General features: G+C 55.8%; 5 protein-coding genes across 5 annotated transcripts; 3 read left to right on the top strand and 2 right to left on the bottom strand.

Annotated features, from left to right (window-relative positions):
* Positions 1-20: 20 nt before the first annotated feature.
* Positions 21-1,059, top strand: BZA05DRAFT_370431 (SMAD/FHA domain-containing protein). Its single transcript, XM_051481650.1, has 2 exons — positions 21-467; positions 519-1,059. Exons 1-2 carry the CDS (start codon positions 75-77, stop codon positions 1,002-1,004), a joined length of 879 nt encoding a protein of 292 aa, XP_051341778.1. The 5' UTR covers positions 21-74; the 3' UTR covers positions 1,005-1,059.
* Positions 1,060-1,389: 330 nt separating this feature from the next.
* On the top strand, positions 1,390-7,789 carry BZA05DRAFT_472336 (uncharacterized protein). The gene is made up of 3 exons (XM_051488010.1): positions 1,390-4,455; positions 4,511-6,502; positions 6,555-7,789. Exons 1-3 carry the CDS (start codon positions 1,593-1,595, stop codon positions 7,484-7,486), a joined length of 5,787 nt encoding a protein of 1,928 aa, XP_051341777.1. The 5' UTR covers positions 1,390-1,592; the 3' UTR covers positions 7,487-7,789.
* Position 7,790: 1 nt separating this feature from the next.
* BZA05DRAFT_391669 (uncharacterized protein) lies at positions 7,791-8,393 on the bottom strand. Its single transcript, XM_051483004.1, has one exon. It carries the CDS (start codon positions 8,240-8,242, stop codon positions 8,042-8,044), a length of 201 nt encoding a protein of 66 aa, XP_051341776.1. The 5' UTR covers positions 8,243-8,393; the 3' UTR covers positions 7,791-8,041.
* On the bottom strand, positions 8,354-10,190 carry BZA05DRAFT_334232 (major facilitator superfamily domain-containing protein; the record flags this gene model as incomplete). Its single annotated transcript, XM_051480720.1, has 3 exons — positions 8,354-9,859; positions 9,940-10,056; positions 10,113-10,190. The coding sequence occupies 3 exons, from the start codon at positions 10,188-10,190 to the stop codon at positions 8,354-8,356; spliced, it is 1,701 nt and encodes a 566-aa protein (XP_051341775.1).
* Positions 10,191-11,903: 1,713 nt separating this feature from the next.
* BZA05DRAFT_391666 (uncharacterized protein) lies at positions 11,904-13,383 on the top strand. Its single transcript, XM_051483003.1, has one exon. It carries the CDS (start codon positions 12,501-12,503, stop codon positions 12,810-12,812), a length of 312 nt encoding a protein of 103 aa, XP_051341774.1. The 5' UTR covers positions 11,904-12,500; the 3' UTR covers positions 12,813-13,383.
* Positions 13,384-14,108: the final 725 nt, after the last annotated feature.

Genomic DNA, 14,108 nt, shown 5'->3' with positions numbered 1-14,108 from the left:
AAGCATGTATCTACTAGTAACGTCACGTCACGCCGTCACCTTCACGTAACTTCGCCAGCAGCACATCACAGACAATGGGAAGATCACGATCACCACGGCGCGAGCGCTCACGAGACCGGAATCGACGGCGGGAGAAGGGCAGGAGCAAAGATAGGGAGAGGGAAACGGGCAAGGAGAGGGAACGGGAGCGTGATGGGTGGAGGGGGAATAGGGATAGGGAGCGGGATAAGGATCGGGACAGGGACCAGAAACCGCGCGAACATCGCGAGCACTCAAAAGACCGCCGCCGGCACACCTCCCAAGACCGCGAAAGCTCCCGCGCGAAAGAGAAGTCCAGCAGCCGGCGTCACTCCTCAAAAGACCGCAGCTCGCGCGCCAAATCCACCTCCGCCCCCGCGGCCGCGCGCGGCTACTCCCCACCGCCTCTGACACCCTCCGGCGCGGCCGCGCGCCTCGCTTCCGGCTCTGTCAGCACGCTCCCACCGCCCAAAAACCCCAGCGACCCCACCTCTGCCGAGCCTCCCGCCGACAAAGAGCGGCCGAACTTCTCATCGACGGGGCTTCTCGCCGCCGCCGCCAACACCACCGCGACCGGCGCGGTGCTGAAGTACCACGAGCCGTCGGACGCGCGGCTGCCGCCGCCCACGCCCGCCTACAAGCTGTTCGTGTTCAAGGACGCGGCGATCGTGGATACGATCGAGCTCAATACGCGCAGCTGCTGGCTTATCGGCCGTGATCGCGCGGTGGCGGATCTGCCGGTCGATCATCCGTCCTGCTCGAAACAGCATGCTGTGCTGCAGTTTAGGCATGTGGTCAAGACGGATGAGTTCGGCGAGAGGATGGCCAAGGTTAGGTTGTATCTGTGTGATTTGGAGAGCGCGAATGGTACGCTGCTGGGAGATGTCGAGGTCGAGGGGGGGAGGTTTGTTGAGTGTAGAGAGGGGGATCTGATTAAGTTCGGGACGAGTACAAGGGAGTATGTCGTTATGCTTGACCGTGGGTAGGCGACTAGAGGGGTCAATGGAGGAATATCATTGAAAATTTAGTAAATACTTGGAGTTCTGTGAATTATTTCCGTTTGATCCATATTGAAGTCGTGCTTGAGCTTCGTCTGCCTCACATGTCTGTGAAATGCTCCATTTACTAGGTTTACCGTAGCTCTGCAAGGCGACAGGAAAAAATCACATACGAAAGCTGGTGAAATTGGGTGTCTTGCTGCTGCAGTAAGTCCTCAGATAGGCTCATTCTATGTCCATGACTCCAATCTTTGGTTTCGGCAATGCATTGTATGACGACAAGTGGCCGGGAGTGCGAAATCACATGGCGTACTATAGTTGCGGTAAGTGCCGTGATCGGCTTACCGAAGAGCCTCCGAATAAACACGCCGCAGGCACCGCGTCATCCCACCACCGAGCATCACTCCAAAATCCACCGCGACCTCACCAATTCCTCACTCGTTAGCCATCACCTCGCTCTCGACACAACACCTACGTCATACGTCTTACCCGGTCACCGCACAACCGATTACCCGCTCGATACAACCAACAATCCTCACCTTCTCCCGGGGCAGCAGCCAACCCGCCCACCGCACAATGTCGCGCATCTCCTCGCTGGGCCTGCACACACCGACCGCGCTGCAATATTGCATCACGGAAAAGATCCTCGCGGACCCGCCAGAACCAGACTCGTACACGTGGACCGCTGGGCTGCCGCACGAGGAAATTCTGGTCACCAAACGGGCCGTCATCTGGTCGCAGGGCGGTGTAATCCGCCGTGTGTTCCAGTACGGCGTCGAAAAGGAACTGGTCGTCCAGGCTGTCATCACTTGGTTCCCGTCGGATGATCCGCTCGACGCCGTCGGTGCGGGTGCCAACGCCAATGGCGACGACGATGCGGACGGCGAGGGCTACGTGAGCGGCGGCGGGTCGGAGGGAAATAAGAGGAAGCCCGACTGGAGTGATGATATCAAGGCGAAGAAGCGACTCAGCACGTGGAATTCGAAGACGAGATCGTACGCGACGCAGCTGGGGAATTTTCCGAAGGCGCACCAAGCGAACGGTGGACCTAGAGGGCCCGAGACTGTTTCTGAAGACCCAGAGCACAAACAGGTACAGCTTGGCCGGGCGAGAGCGCTGGTGGTGTTCCTGAAGACACAGGCTTTCGTGTATTTTCTGTCTGGCACAATGCATATTATCCATCTGCCTTTCGAGATACAGCATGCTATGCCGGCGCCGCATGGCTTGATACTACAGCGAAAGCATGAACGACCCCCAATGCCCATGCCGTTTGCGACTGGTAACTCGTTCACCAAACGGCCTCCGGCCCCAATCAAGGACCTGCCTAGTCTATTCACTTTGACTGATCCGTTGTCCGAGCCCGGCCTGGTCATGAGCACAGCGAGCACGCCCTGTTCAGAAGGACTCCTCTACATTTCACCATCTTCAGAATTCGACACGGCAGATTCCTCCACCAATCTATCCGGCCCCGAGGTCATATTTGCGGTGACATATAACCACGAGCGAAGTGCGATCACCGTCTGGCAAGTGCGCTATGTTCCGCAGGACAAGCCGGTACATCCGCAGCGGCGGACGCCATCGACATCAGGAACCATGACTGCACGCCGGCGGTCTTCTTTCGGGCCCGGAACCGGTGCTACAACACCCGTCGCAAGTGCGTCAAGCACGACGTTAGGTGGCACGGGGAAATCTGGGCGGGAATCTCTAGCCACGAGTGAAGTGTCATCTCTGAACGTACTGGGTGAAGATTTCGAGACTGTTGGTGGAAGACGCGCGTCCCGGCGTGTTTCGTCAATGATGGCTCGCGCAGACTTGTCGGTGAACCAAGACCCGGGCCACCGCTTCTCGGACGTTTCGACCTCTATTGGGACTTCTTTCGGAGCTCCGCCAGTGCCGCAGAATACCATGATCCTGGACGACCAGCCCGTGGATGAACTCCTCAATGAGCTCAACATGGGCTCGTTGGGAATCGGTATGGACGACTTGGGGAATTACGATGGCGAGGGCCTCAAGCAAGAAGTTGTTATGCACAAGCTGGAGAGCTTCCCTTCGAAGCTCCCCGAGGAGAAGAATCAGCCTGGTCTCGATCCATCATCACGGGTTTTCACCTTGCGTGATCCGGCAGCTGTCGGCGCAGCCACTTTCACAGGAAAGGAGGTGCCGGGAAAGAAAGTTGTTCTCTTCATGATGAACAAAAACGAGGGAAGCCTGTTACAAATAACCTTCAATATCCAGATTCATTCCACCGGGCCAAAAGGATATGCTCGGAGGTCAAGTACTAGATTTACAGCTACCGCGATGGGCTACACTGCCGTAATGACAGATATGCAGAAGCGGGAGGATGTCCGCGACGCGATCAGGGTGCAGCATTGCGGCGTGCAGCGAGTCCTTATTCTCACGGATGAAGGCAAGTTCATCCTGTACTCGCCGTGGAGTGGCGCCATGGACATCACTCTCCCTCCGACACTAGCCCGATGGAACCCGAACGTTGTGGGAGAAGACGGAAGCCGACGCGGTAGCCGAAAGAAGGAGTGGGCGAGGATGCTGAGCACAACGCCTGACACGTACCGACGACTTGAATATGCAGACCTCGATGGAAGATTAACGGTAGTCGATGGTGATGGAGTTAGCCACAGGATCTCAATCACACTAGCACCTCGGGGAATCGCTACAAAGTCCTGCTTGGAAACCCTGCGCATCCTCTTGGGCGGCTCACTGGGTCCGCGGGTGGGCGAGGGGATTCTTTCCGCCTGGATGGCAGTCGCGAGATGGTTGCAGATTTCCTCCGATCCCGAGGCGGGGCTTTCACAAGACGTTAAAGGACTGCTTCCTCCCGACGAATGGAAAGCGTTCGTCGTCACGCTGTTTCTCCTCGGCGTCCCGCTTCTTCCAGAGCCAAAGCCACAACCTCGTAGGAAGAGCGGCTTTGCGAGGAGCTCGTCGATCGTTGCTGAACGCGATTGGGAGGACCTGGCTTGCCACGAGGGGGAATGGGGCAGCGCCCCGGAATACCTGAGAGGCTCGGCGTGGCACTGGATGGTCGAAGAACAGGATACTAAGGCTCTGAAGCAGACGCAACAGCCGTCGTCGAAATCGAGAGGTGGCTTCGGTGCTGCTTCGGAAGGGCGCTTGACCAATAAGTTCATCACGGACTGTATTCACCAAGCCCGGCAGTTCAGAAAATCAAAGGGCGGAGATATCGATGCTGAGATTTTTGGTGGTGCGAATAATCTGCCGGAAGTTCGTAGAACCGGGTTGGCTGTAGCCTTGGTTTCGCTTCATCTGTTGAGAGAGGAGTGGAAGCTGGATATTGCGATGGAAGGGGCTGGTCGACGGCTTTGTCCTGTCCTCAGGCAAATCGCGACTTGGTTGGGATGGTCGTGGGCGGACAACTATATGCTGGAAGATGTCGAGATGGTGGGATGGGCCTATGATGAGTGTTAGTTACTCCCCCCGATCGACTTTCTCCTATGGTGACTGACTTTGATTGATAGCCCGGATAACCATGATTGAAGTTCCACAGGAACCGTTCCGGCCCCCCGATATCTACGAATGGGTGATGGCCTGCTTGAAGGGAGAATCTCCTGCTCCTTTCACGGTTTTGCAGGATATCGTCGCCCCATCAGGGTCAATACCTTCAAACAGCCAGGGCTCACAGCGATCGCGAAATCCGTTCTCGCCACCTCCTGCCCCGCCACCCCCGACTGTGCAAAAGCCTGTTTTCGCCAAGATCATGCCGAGGACTCACATGAGCACGGCGTTGTACACTACCATTGCGACTCCGGGAGCTACGGACGTTGACGTGATCGAGAAGATGGTGGCGTTGGGGTTCACGTTAGCGAGTCTTCAACGATTGCCTGAAGGAATCGGTATTCCCCTGCGAGAAGCCATAGCACGGTGCCAGGAACAACCACCGACCACTTGGGGTGTAGAAGCTCTGGATCTCGTGGGACGAAAAGACCTAAGAATGCTCATCGAACCCGGAAAGCGACGGAGAACAGAAACGAAATGGCAGAGCATACCCACTCATGAAGCCGTGAGGGATGTCCACACCATATGTAACTCTGCATTAGACCTTGAAACCATCGGCAGTTATGATCCGATGGCCGAGCAAGATCGACAGCACATTGCAAGGCTTCTGTTCAAGGAGGACCGACGGATTTACGAAGCTGCAAAGCTGCTGCAGACGAACAGGCCGTCTTATGCTAAGTGCATCCCAGAGCATCATTGGAGTGAGCAAGACACTTTGGAAAATTACAAAGATGTTGCCGCCCGTGTCGCCATGCGTACTCTAGCTGTACCCGCGGGACGTGGTCTTTTCAATTTCTCTGCGCGCGTGCCGCTGCTTACTGAGAGGTTCCCCATACCCGGTTTCAATCTGAGTTGCGTCGTCAAGCCATCGAACCAGACGGTTTCCGCGGACAAGGGTCTCTTTACGGAAGAGAAAGTCTGCTGGGCCTTCTTCCATTCGGGAGTGGCGTCGGGAGTCAGTATTTCGCGCGAGGCGAAGGAGATTGACACTTCTTGGATAGTTTTCAATAAGCCGCCGGAGCTCACGAACCGTCACGCTGGATTTCTGCTTGGCTTGGGATTGAATGGTCATTTGAGGAACATTGCGAAGTGGCACGCCTATAATTACTTGACGCCTAAGCATACCATGGTTTCCATTGGTCTGCTCTTGGGAATTTCCGCTAGTTTCCTGGGTACTATGGACGCAACCATCACTCGGCTGCTGTCGGTCCATGTCACTCGCTTGCTTCCACCGGGAAGTGCGGACTTGAACATAACACCGCTTACCCAAACCGCTGGTATAATGGGTGTTGGACTGCTGTACGCTAATACTCAGCATCGACGGATGACGGAGGTTATGTTGAGCGAGATCGAACACGTCGAGATATATGATTCCTGTGTTCCTACGGATAATCTCCGGGACGAAGGATATCGTCTCGCCGCCGGGTTCGCTCTCGGACTGATCAATCTGGGATGTGGAACGGATCTGAGAGGTCTTCATGACATGCAACTCGTCGAACGTCTCCTCGCGGTGGCTGTCGGTCCTAAAAAGGTATCGTTAGTTCACGTTATTGACAAGGCTTGTGCCGGTGCTATCATTGCCCTAGCTTTGGTCTACCTAAAGACGGGAGACGAGTCAGTGGCTGCGAAACTGGACGTTCCTGAAATGCCACACCTATTGGAATACGTTCGGCCTGATCTTTTCCTGATCCGCACGCTGGCAAAGCACCTGATCATGTGGAAAAAGATTGAAGGAACATTTGCCTGGATCGAGAACAACCTCAGGCCTTTCCACAGGAAGAATTTCAAGTTGGGATCGATTAGGCATCTGGATAGCGAGGACCTTGCGTTCTATAATATCTTGGCGGGCCTGTGCTTCGCGATTGGACTCAAGTATGCGGGAAGTGGGGATACGAACGTGAGGGATGTACTGATCCACTACTTGGACCAGTTCATCAGGTTGTGTTCTTTACCAGGTTTATTGGCCCATATGCTGTCTAGGTGCGCTCTTGCTGATGAAATTTGTAGCCCAGAACCACGATCAGAAACTCACCAGGACTACCGTTCGCAACTGTCAAGACCTGCTCGGCCTCTCTGTGGCCACGGTTATGGCTGGTACCGGCGACATTGTGACGTTCCGTCGTTTCCGCAAGCTGCACGGCCGCACCGAAGCCGATGTGCCGTACGGTTCACACCTCGCGGCCCACACAGCAATCGGGGTGCTATTCCTTGGCAGCGGCTCCTTCACCTTTGGAACCTCCAACATCGCGATCGCCGCGCTCGTGTGCGCTTTCTACCCGCTATTCCCCTCCGCCCCTCTGGACAACAAGTGCCACCTCCAAGCCTTCCGGCACTTCTGGGTGTTAGCCGTCGAGCACCGCTGCATCATCCCACGCGACGTCGACACCTTCCACCCGACGAAGATCCCGATCACGATCACGCTCAAGGACGGCGCCGAACTGCAGCGCATCGCGCCATGCATGCTCCCCGAACTAAGCCTGATCTCCAACATCTCGACCACCAGCCCAGAGCACTGGACTGTAATCCTTGACTTCGAGAACTCAGCCGCGCACCGCGCCGGCTTCGAGCGCAGCCAGAGCATCTTCGTGCACCGCCGTAGCGCGCACGCAAGCCAGTCGACGGTTTTCCAGGCAGCGCTGCAGGCCCTCGAGGACGTCGAGAACCACAAGGCGCCCATGGAGTGGGTCGGACGGCTGAACGCCTTCGCCGGGCTGGATAGGGCCGAGAAGGCACTGTTCATACGCGAGGGCGCGCATGGCGGCGGCGAGAGCGTCGATGAGAGGCTAGAACTCGAGTATGCTCTCAAGAGCGCGAATAATCGCTGCAGGCTCATGGGTGTTGCGGTTGTGACGGCGAGGAAGGAGGGGCAGGGCGGGCTGTGGATCTCCGATGAGACTGTGGAGAATCTGCGCGCGGGTGTGTGGATGAAAGGTGCGTAGTCGGGTTTGTCGAGTGAGGCGTTGGGGGTGAGGCGTTCCGCATTGTTTGAATGGGGGGGTGCATTTGCTCTTGGCTCTTTTCTCTTTGCTCTGCTTGAATGATAATCTACGGTTGTTGTGCTGTACTCTAGTTGCACTGTTCTTTTTTTTGTTTAAACGTGATGATACCTCTGATCTGATCTGTACGATACCCAAGTACTTCCTATCGGCATGGATTTGTCATATCGGACGAGTGCCTGCTCATGAAGACCTCATGCCACCATGCCATCATGCCATCATAGACTAGCTACGCATAGACCCGTCCGTTACATTCGTTTCCTTCTACATAAGGTTTCCGAGCTCACCCCGATACTGATGGTGTAATGAATACGTGATACCTATGATATGATGTGCTTGAAACTTTAACCCAGTTTCCGTAGTTTCCGTATCTTTCCTGTCTATACTATCTAGAGTAGCCAGATCCCGTGTACTCCCCGGATCGTGCACGATCCGTACACGGGTCGTGCATGCAATAGTTATCTCACCATACAACTACAACTATAATCAGCCGTTTCATCATGCCAGCATCACCACAACCACAACCCATCGAGTACAAAAAAAACCCCAAAATATCACCATTTCCATATCAAAAAAAAAGTGTAATTCACCCCGCTCCAATTTCCAAGTCAAGTCAAGTTGTGTAAAACCTACAACCTTATAAACGAAAAAAGAAAAAGCCATAAAAAGCCAAAAAAGCCAAAAACACCAAAAACCCATCGGACGACAAACCGTCAATCCTCGCAAACATATCCCGCCCACGCGTGCGTGCACTTTTCCCACTCGCTCACTCGCTCATTACCAATCACCCGTATAAACCATCTTTACTCTCTACTCTTTACTCGCCCTCGCCCCCTCCCCCTCCTCCCCCACCCCCGCCTCCTCCTCCTTAGCACTCCTCACGCCACCCTCATTATACAGTTCCCCACAGAGCTCTTCCAGTGTCTTCCTCTTCGTCTCAGGAATCAGCAGACTCGTCCAGATACCGGCAAACATGAACGCAGCAAAGATCTGCATGACATGGTTGAGCCATGGGCTCTCATTATCGGGGGTAGGGTTTCCGCGGACGCGGAGGGGGCCGATGAGGACCTGTGCGATGATGGCGCCTACTTTTCCGGCGGCGGCCGACATTCCGTGGGATGTCGAGCGGTAGCGGGTGGGGAAGCATTCGCCAGGAACTATGAACGTCGTCGCGTTCGGGCCGAAGTTGAAGAAGAACTGGCAGAGCACGTAGAGGCCGAGAAGCGCGTTGCCAGAGAGCTTGTCGAAGGCGAAGCCGATGATGCAGAATAGGATGGTCAGCAGCACGAACCCCATCAGCTGGATCGGCTTGCGGCCGATGGTGTCGACGGTGAACACCGTCACCCAGTAGCCGGGGATGGACCCGGCGCAGATCAGGATCAGGTTGCCGACGGCGTTGTTGTGGAGTTTTTCGTAGACGTCGGTGTGCGAGCTGTAGCCTATGGCGTCCAGGATGATGCTGTTGTTGAGGCCGAGGCCGTAGAAGGCTACGTCGAGGAGGAACCATGAGCCAGCGGTGCCGAGGAGGATCTTGCCGTAGCGCCACTGGCTGTAGTGGCCCCAGAAATCGGCCCAGCTGGCTTTTGGGATCTCGAGCTCCTTGGTCGCGGCGACTTGGGTCTGGATGCGCGTGATCTCGTCGACGTCGGCGTTGCCGTGCTCTCCAGAGGTGAATTTGGCGGCATCGGCTGCTCCCTTCTCGATGTCGAACTGGACGTCGAAGGTGTATCGCGGGGTCTCGGGGATGGTCAGACGGTAGTAGAGTGCGATGCAGGCGGGAACGGCACCGAAGCCGATGATTATACGCCACATCCTGTCGACGGCGGTCTTGCACTCGTCATCGCACTCATTGATCGCCTTGCCGATGAGCTTCTCCTTGAAGGCCACGGTGACGATCAGGGCGCACAGAGCAGCGCCCAACTGACCGATACCTTGCATGGCGAACACGGCACCCATCATGGCACCGCGCCATTTAGTAGTTGCGAATTCCGAAGTGATGATGGAAGAGAGCGGGTAGTCACCACCGATACCGATTCCCATGATGACACGCCAGAAGACGAGCAGACCGACGATGCTCATCGAGTAGGACTCCGAGGTGAGGGATTGTGCCAGAGTTGCGACGATGATGACGATCAGCTCGAGTCCGTACATCTTCTTGCGGCCGACGACATCCGCCAGCCATCCAAATCCCAGCTGGCCGATAACGGTACCTCCCGAAGTCGAAACCTTGATAGCAGTGTCCGAGTTGCCGGGAATCAGGCCACCTGTCCAGTACACGAGACCCAACATCGAGGTGATCAAGTTGACGGCGAAGATCTAGACAACGTCAGTACGTGACACCAACACACCCACACCCGCATGGACATCGGGAAGGGGCAGATTTGTGTTATATTTACATCATAGGCATCGGTGAAGAAACCGATTCCTCCAACCACCACGGCACGAACGTGGTACCAGCCAAATGGAGCCTTATCGATCTCGGCCAGGGCCAGCCGACGACGCTCATGTGGGTCCTAGAAGCAACACGTCAGAGAAAATCCAGCTACGGGGGGGTAGTGCTAATTCTCACCGTGATGTGAGCGAACTTGTTGTTGAAATTGGTGAAGGCAGCGTTTCCGCCATTTGTTTTCCCGAGGGGAGCAGACATTCCGAGGGAAAGCGGGGGGATACCGCAGTATGTGGGGGTGGGAGGTTTGCGGGAGCGTTGATGTCGACTCGGGATGTGTAGAGCCTAGGCTATTATACCCTTGGGTGGGGGGGGGGAGTCGATGAGCTATGGCAAGGAAAAAAAGGACAGTTAGATTTCAGTCCAGTCTTAACCAACGCAGCGTCGGAGAGGGGGGGGAAGGTTCGTTTGCTCCAAAAAGCTAATTATCTACCTTTCTTCTATGTACCAAGAGGCCTTCGTAGCAAACGAAGTGGATAGTGGTGATTTTCCAATAACGGCAGTGAAATGGGGAGAGGGGGTGAGAAAAGGTTAAGTGGACCGTACGCGAGGACCGGGACGATAGCGGTATATAGTGTCTCGGGCGGGGGAGGAGGGCGGGGGAGGAGGCGGGGCCTTAGTGAGGTCTCGGAGCTCGAGTGCGTTCTTGGGCAGAGGAGGAGTACTCTGAGAACAGGACTTCTTGGGAGGAGGGGAGTCTTAAGATGCAGCAGGCGGGGGAGGGCGGACAGTCCCTCTTAAAGATATTGGAAGCCATCCAAGTTATTGGATTATTGTGAGGGGGGGAAGAGTCCGCAGCATGGCCAGAGGCAAACTGTATCGCCAAAGTTTCGCAGCAGCAGCGGCGGCGGCGGGGGCGACAGATGAGGTTGTGGGCAGCCAATGAGAATTGAGTGCTGAAACATGTGTCCATTCGGAATTGAAAGTGAGCACGCCCTGTCGGAATCTTCGAAGGACCTGCAGATGGTCCATCCTGACTAGACGGACAGACCGAGCTGCTGCTTCTCCTTCGCGGCGGGTGCGGAGGGTGCGGAGTCAGGCCGTTTCGACACGGATGTCCGGCAGCTCTGGGGGGCTGGGATAAGCGGCAGCAGCAGCTCAGGGATGCCCCACGCGACACCCGATCAGGCGCAAGAAAGCAGACGCACTCGGAGGGAGGGAGGGTCTCACGGCCAGACATTTTGAAGTCTCACAGCTAGACATCTTAGAGTCTGACGGCTAGACGTGCTGAAGTCTCACGGCCAGATATCTTGAAGTCACGGCCGGACAGTCTCAAGTTTTGCCTCGAATCACAGTTCCGGGAGAGAGTTTGCGAGGCAACGACAGCAGCAGCCGGAAGAGCTCCCGGCCCTCTCGCCGTCTTTGCGCGAGTAGAGTTCGACGGCCGAGACCAGATGGTAAAGTATCAACACGAGTGCTGGAACCGAACAGGGCCCACTTCGCCTGTAGTTATCGGACCGGATCGGAGGCTTCAGTGTTAACGTCTTCACGCCGTGATCCACCACCCGAGCACCACGAGTTTTGCGTGGGGGAATCCGCCGTGGGGCTTCTCCACATGCGAGAGTCCGCTGCTGCGGCCATCTGCGGAGGGACGGCGGAGACATCTGAGGGCCAATCATCGCACCCACGAGGCAGGTCCCGGTGGGGTAGGCAGATCGCGGCGAGTACGTCCAAAACCCTGGCATGCTCACCCGGTGCGGATGTACAGATTGCATGTTACGGTACTTACGTCAGGGAAACATGGCGGCAGCTACATCTCAACGAGATGCTTGCAATCGCCAGAGTTGGTACTTGGATGGGTAGATATGGATAGATAGATGGGAAGGGATCGAATCGCTCGTTGGCCCCGGTCCGCGCCAGCTGTAAAACCCAGAGGCTCCCACTCCAGAGTGCTCTACTCTATTCCACTCTGCACACCAGCCTCTGCCTTGTCCCCGTCCTTCGGAGCCCGAAGCCATTAGAGTAGTCAAACTACGTGCTTACATCGGCAACTGCAGTTGCGCAGTGGATCCCACAATCGCCGCCGTGGTAAATACAACACCTACACAAATCCTATTTACTTACTTGGTTACGCACAACCCTATTCCATCTACCCCTCCTTCCTCGTACACCCTCCGTCACACCCTCCTCCATCCCTCCTCCAGTCCTCAACAGCCTCCCTCATCAACACAACTTATCTCTACACTCTTCTCTATAATCAAACAGATGCGACGTCCACTGCCAAGCACAGCGCACGCGACACTCTTCCGCATTGCACCGCCGAGAGATCCTCATTCGGCTTCATCGTGCATTGCGGCTGCGGCGTGCGGTACGGTACCGAGAATAAGTTTCCTGGGCGTGCTGGGCATTCTGGGCAACCATTCCAGCCGCGGACAGTCACGAGCCAAGACCCGCCTAGAAGCTGCCGAAGAACACCGAGCGAACGAAACAAATGCCGTCGTGAACGACGCCCAGCCTCGGGTAAACTAACGGCTTGACTAAGAAGGGAAGAAGGCGTTGCTTGGTGGATTGATGGCTTGCTTGGTGGCTTGGCTCTGCACTCTGCAGGGCTGCGAGGGCGGGCGCTCGATGCGCGGATGCTTGGCAAGTTGCCAACGCCCACGCGGACGAGAGAAAAACAAAATCCGATGCGGTGGGAGTTTCGATTTTTTGTGTGCGAATATTAATCGACCGGATCGATCTCGCGACGATCGGATGAGCGACAGTGAGAGAGCGAGGTTGTGGGATTCGCACACATCGCCTTCGAACCGCGGAAGAGAAGAAAAGAAAGAAGGCAAAAAAAAACTTTCTCACCCAGCCACTCCGATCTTCATACACACCTAAGCAGGTGCTCCTAGCAGCATCTCAAGCGCTCCAATTCTCCCATTCCGTCGAGTGCGCCGAGATCCCGAGGAACTACTTTGCTAGCTTCGAATCAACTATCAAGCAACCCATGCCATCGATATTCGTGAGACCGAAAGCTCCGGAAAAAGGTAAAAACTCCGGCCGTTGGTATGTACTTTACTTTGCAACCAGTATATTCTCGCTGCCATTGGACTTCGCCATCTTGCGCAGCGCCTACCAGGGCCACCACGCTGCTGCTGTTTGTCTTTCCGTGCCTCCCCCGTCACGAAGGGACTGGATTTCTACTATCCAGTTATCCAACACTGCACGTTTCGGCCTGCTGCGTACGGTAGTTACGTCCCGCCGTTGTTGACGTCGTCCGGTGCAGCCAACCGGAGGAAGACCAAGAAATCCAACCGCTACACACACTGCATGCATAGTCCGCACTCCGGAGGCGCGTCGTAATGGTGCCACCCGTGCGACCCGGGGGGTTAGGACAGCCAGTCAGAGGACTGAAACTCCACCATTGCTCCGATAGGAGGCGTTTCGGCTTCGGTATCTTGGCTCGGAGGAGGAGGAGGAGGAGGGGGGGGAGGAGGGTGAGCGAGGGTGAGGGAGTGGTCAGTGCCGCAACTCAACTCATTCCGATGCTGAAGTGCATAGCGTAGGAGCTGACGTGCGATGGTTGTATGTATACTCACTGGCCGCCGTGGAGAGACCTCAGACCTGTCGGCCTACTATACCATGGCGTATGTATTGTACCATGTACGCGCTGGTGAGGATACAAGATGAAATCCCCGGGCTGCGAGTTGCGTACATTACACATAGGTACCTACGTTATGCGCATGAGGTATGTATTCCTCTGGTGAGAATGACAACATTCTACTCTCATATATACCCGTATTCCAACCGCACCTCCCTCCCGGTTACATCACTCTTTGGATTCCATGCCCTACGCCCGCCGCTCCAACGCTGCAACGGACCGGAGGTGATCCAGCTGCTGCTGCTGCTGTCGTCAATTCGGGCCTAAAGATTCACACCTCTTCCAACACTTGAACTCGAACTCGGAGCATTCCATCCTCCCATGGGCCATCGGTTCATCGACACGTACTTACTTACGCACCACTGCTGTTCCTGGTTGTGGCTGGCGGATCGCAGTACTATAATAGGTGGCGAGCACGGAAACTAAGAGACTCCACGTTGGATGGACAGAGTGCGGGAATTCCCGTCACTGCACTGCGATGTGGTGATCTACCTACAGTAGAATATCTACTCGTACCCAGAGCATAGTAAAGT

This window comes from Tricharina praecox (genome assembly GCF_024521635.1).
Source record: "Tricharina praecox strain CBS 144465 chromosome Unknown BZA05scaffold_6, whole genome shotgun sequence".
Lineage (NCBI taxonomy): Eukaryota > Fungi > Ascomycota > Pezizomycetes > Pezizales > Pyronemataceae > Tricharina > Tricharina praecox.
Note: the sequence above shows the minus strand (reverse complement) of the source record. Positions and strands in the feature narration are given on the sequence as shown.

What these genes read in the sequence shown, in the direction of transcription:
- BZA05DRAFT_391666 (XM_051483003.1), top strand. Translation starts at nt 12,501, where the DNA reads ATGGCTTGCTTGGTGGCTTGGCTCTGCACTCTGCAGGGCTGCGAGGGC.
- BZA05DRAFT_370431 (XM_051481650.1), top strand. Translation starts at nt 75, where the DNA reads ATGGGAAGATCACGATCACCACGGCGCGAGCGCTCACGAGACCGGAAT. An exon ending in CGCGCCTCGCTTCCGGCTCT is followed by an intron (nt 468 to 518) that starts GTCAGCACGCTC and finishes ACCTCTGCCGAG; the next exon opens with CCTCCCGCCGACAAAGAGCG.
- BZA05DRAFT_472336 (XM_051488010.1), top strand. Translation starts at nt 1,593, where the DNA reads ATGTCGCGCATCTCCTCGCTGGGCCTGCACACACCGACCGCGCTGCAA. An exon ending in GGGATGGGCCTATGATGAGT is followed by an intron (nt 4,456 to 4,510) that starts GTTAGTTACTCC and finishes TTTGATTGATAG; the next exon opens with CCCGGATAACCATGATTGAA. An exon ending in CAGGTTGTGTTCTTTACCAG is followed by an intron (nt 6,503 to 6,554) that starts GTTTATTGGCCC and finishes TGAAATTTGTAG; the next exon opens with CCCAGAACCACGATCAGAAA.
- BZA05DRAFT_391669 (XM_051483004.1), bottom strand. Translation starts at nt 8,242, where the DNA reads ATGGGTTTTTGGTGTTTTTGGCTTTTTTGGCTTTTTATGGCTTTTTCT.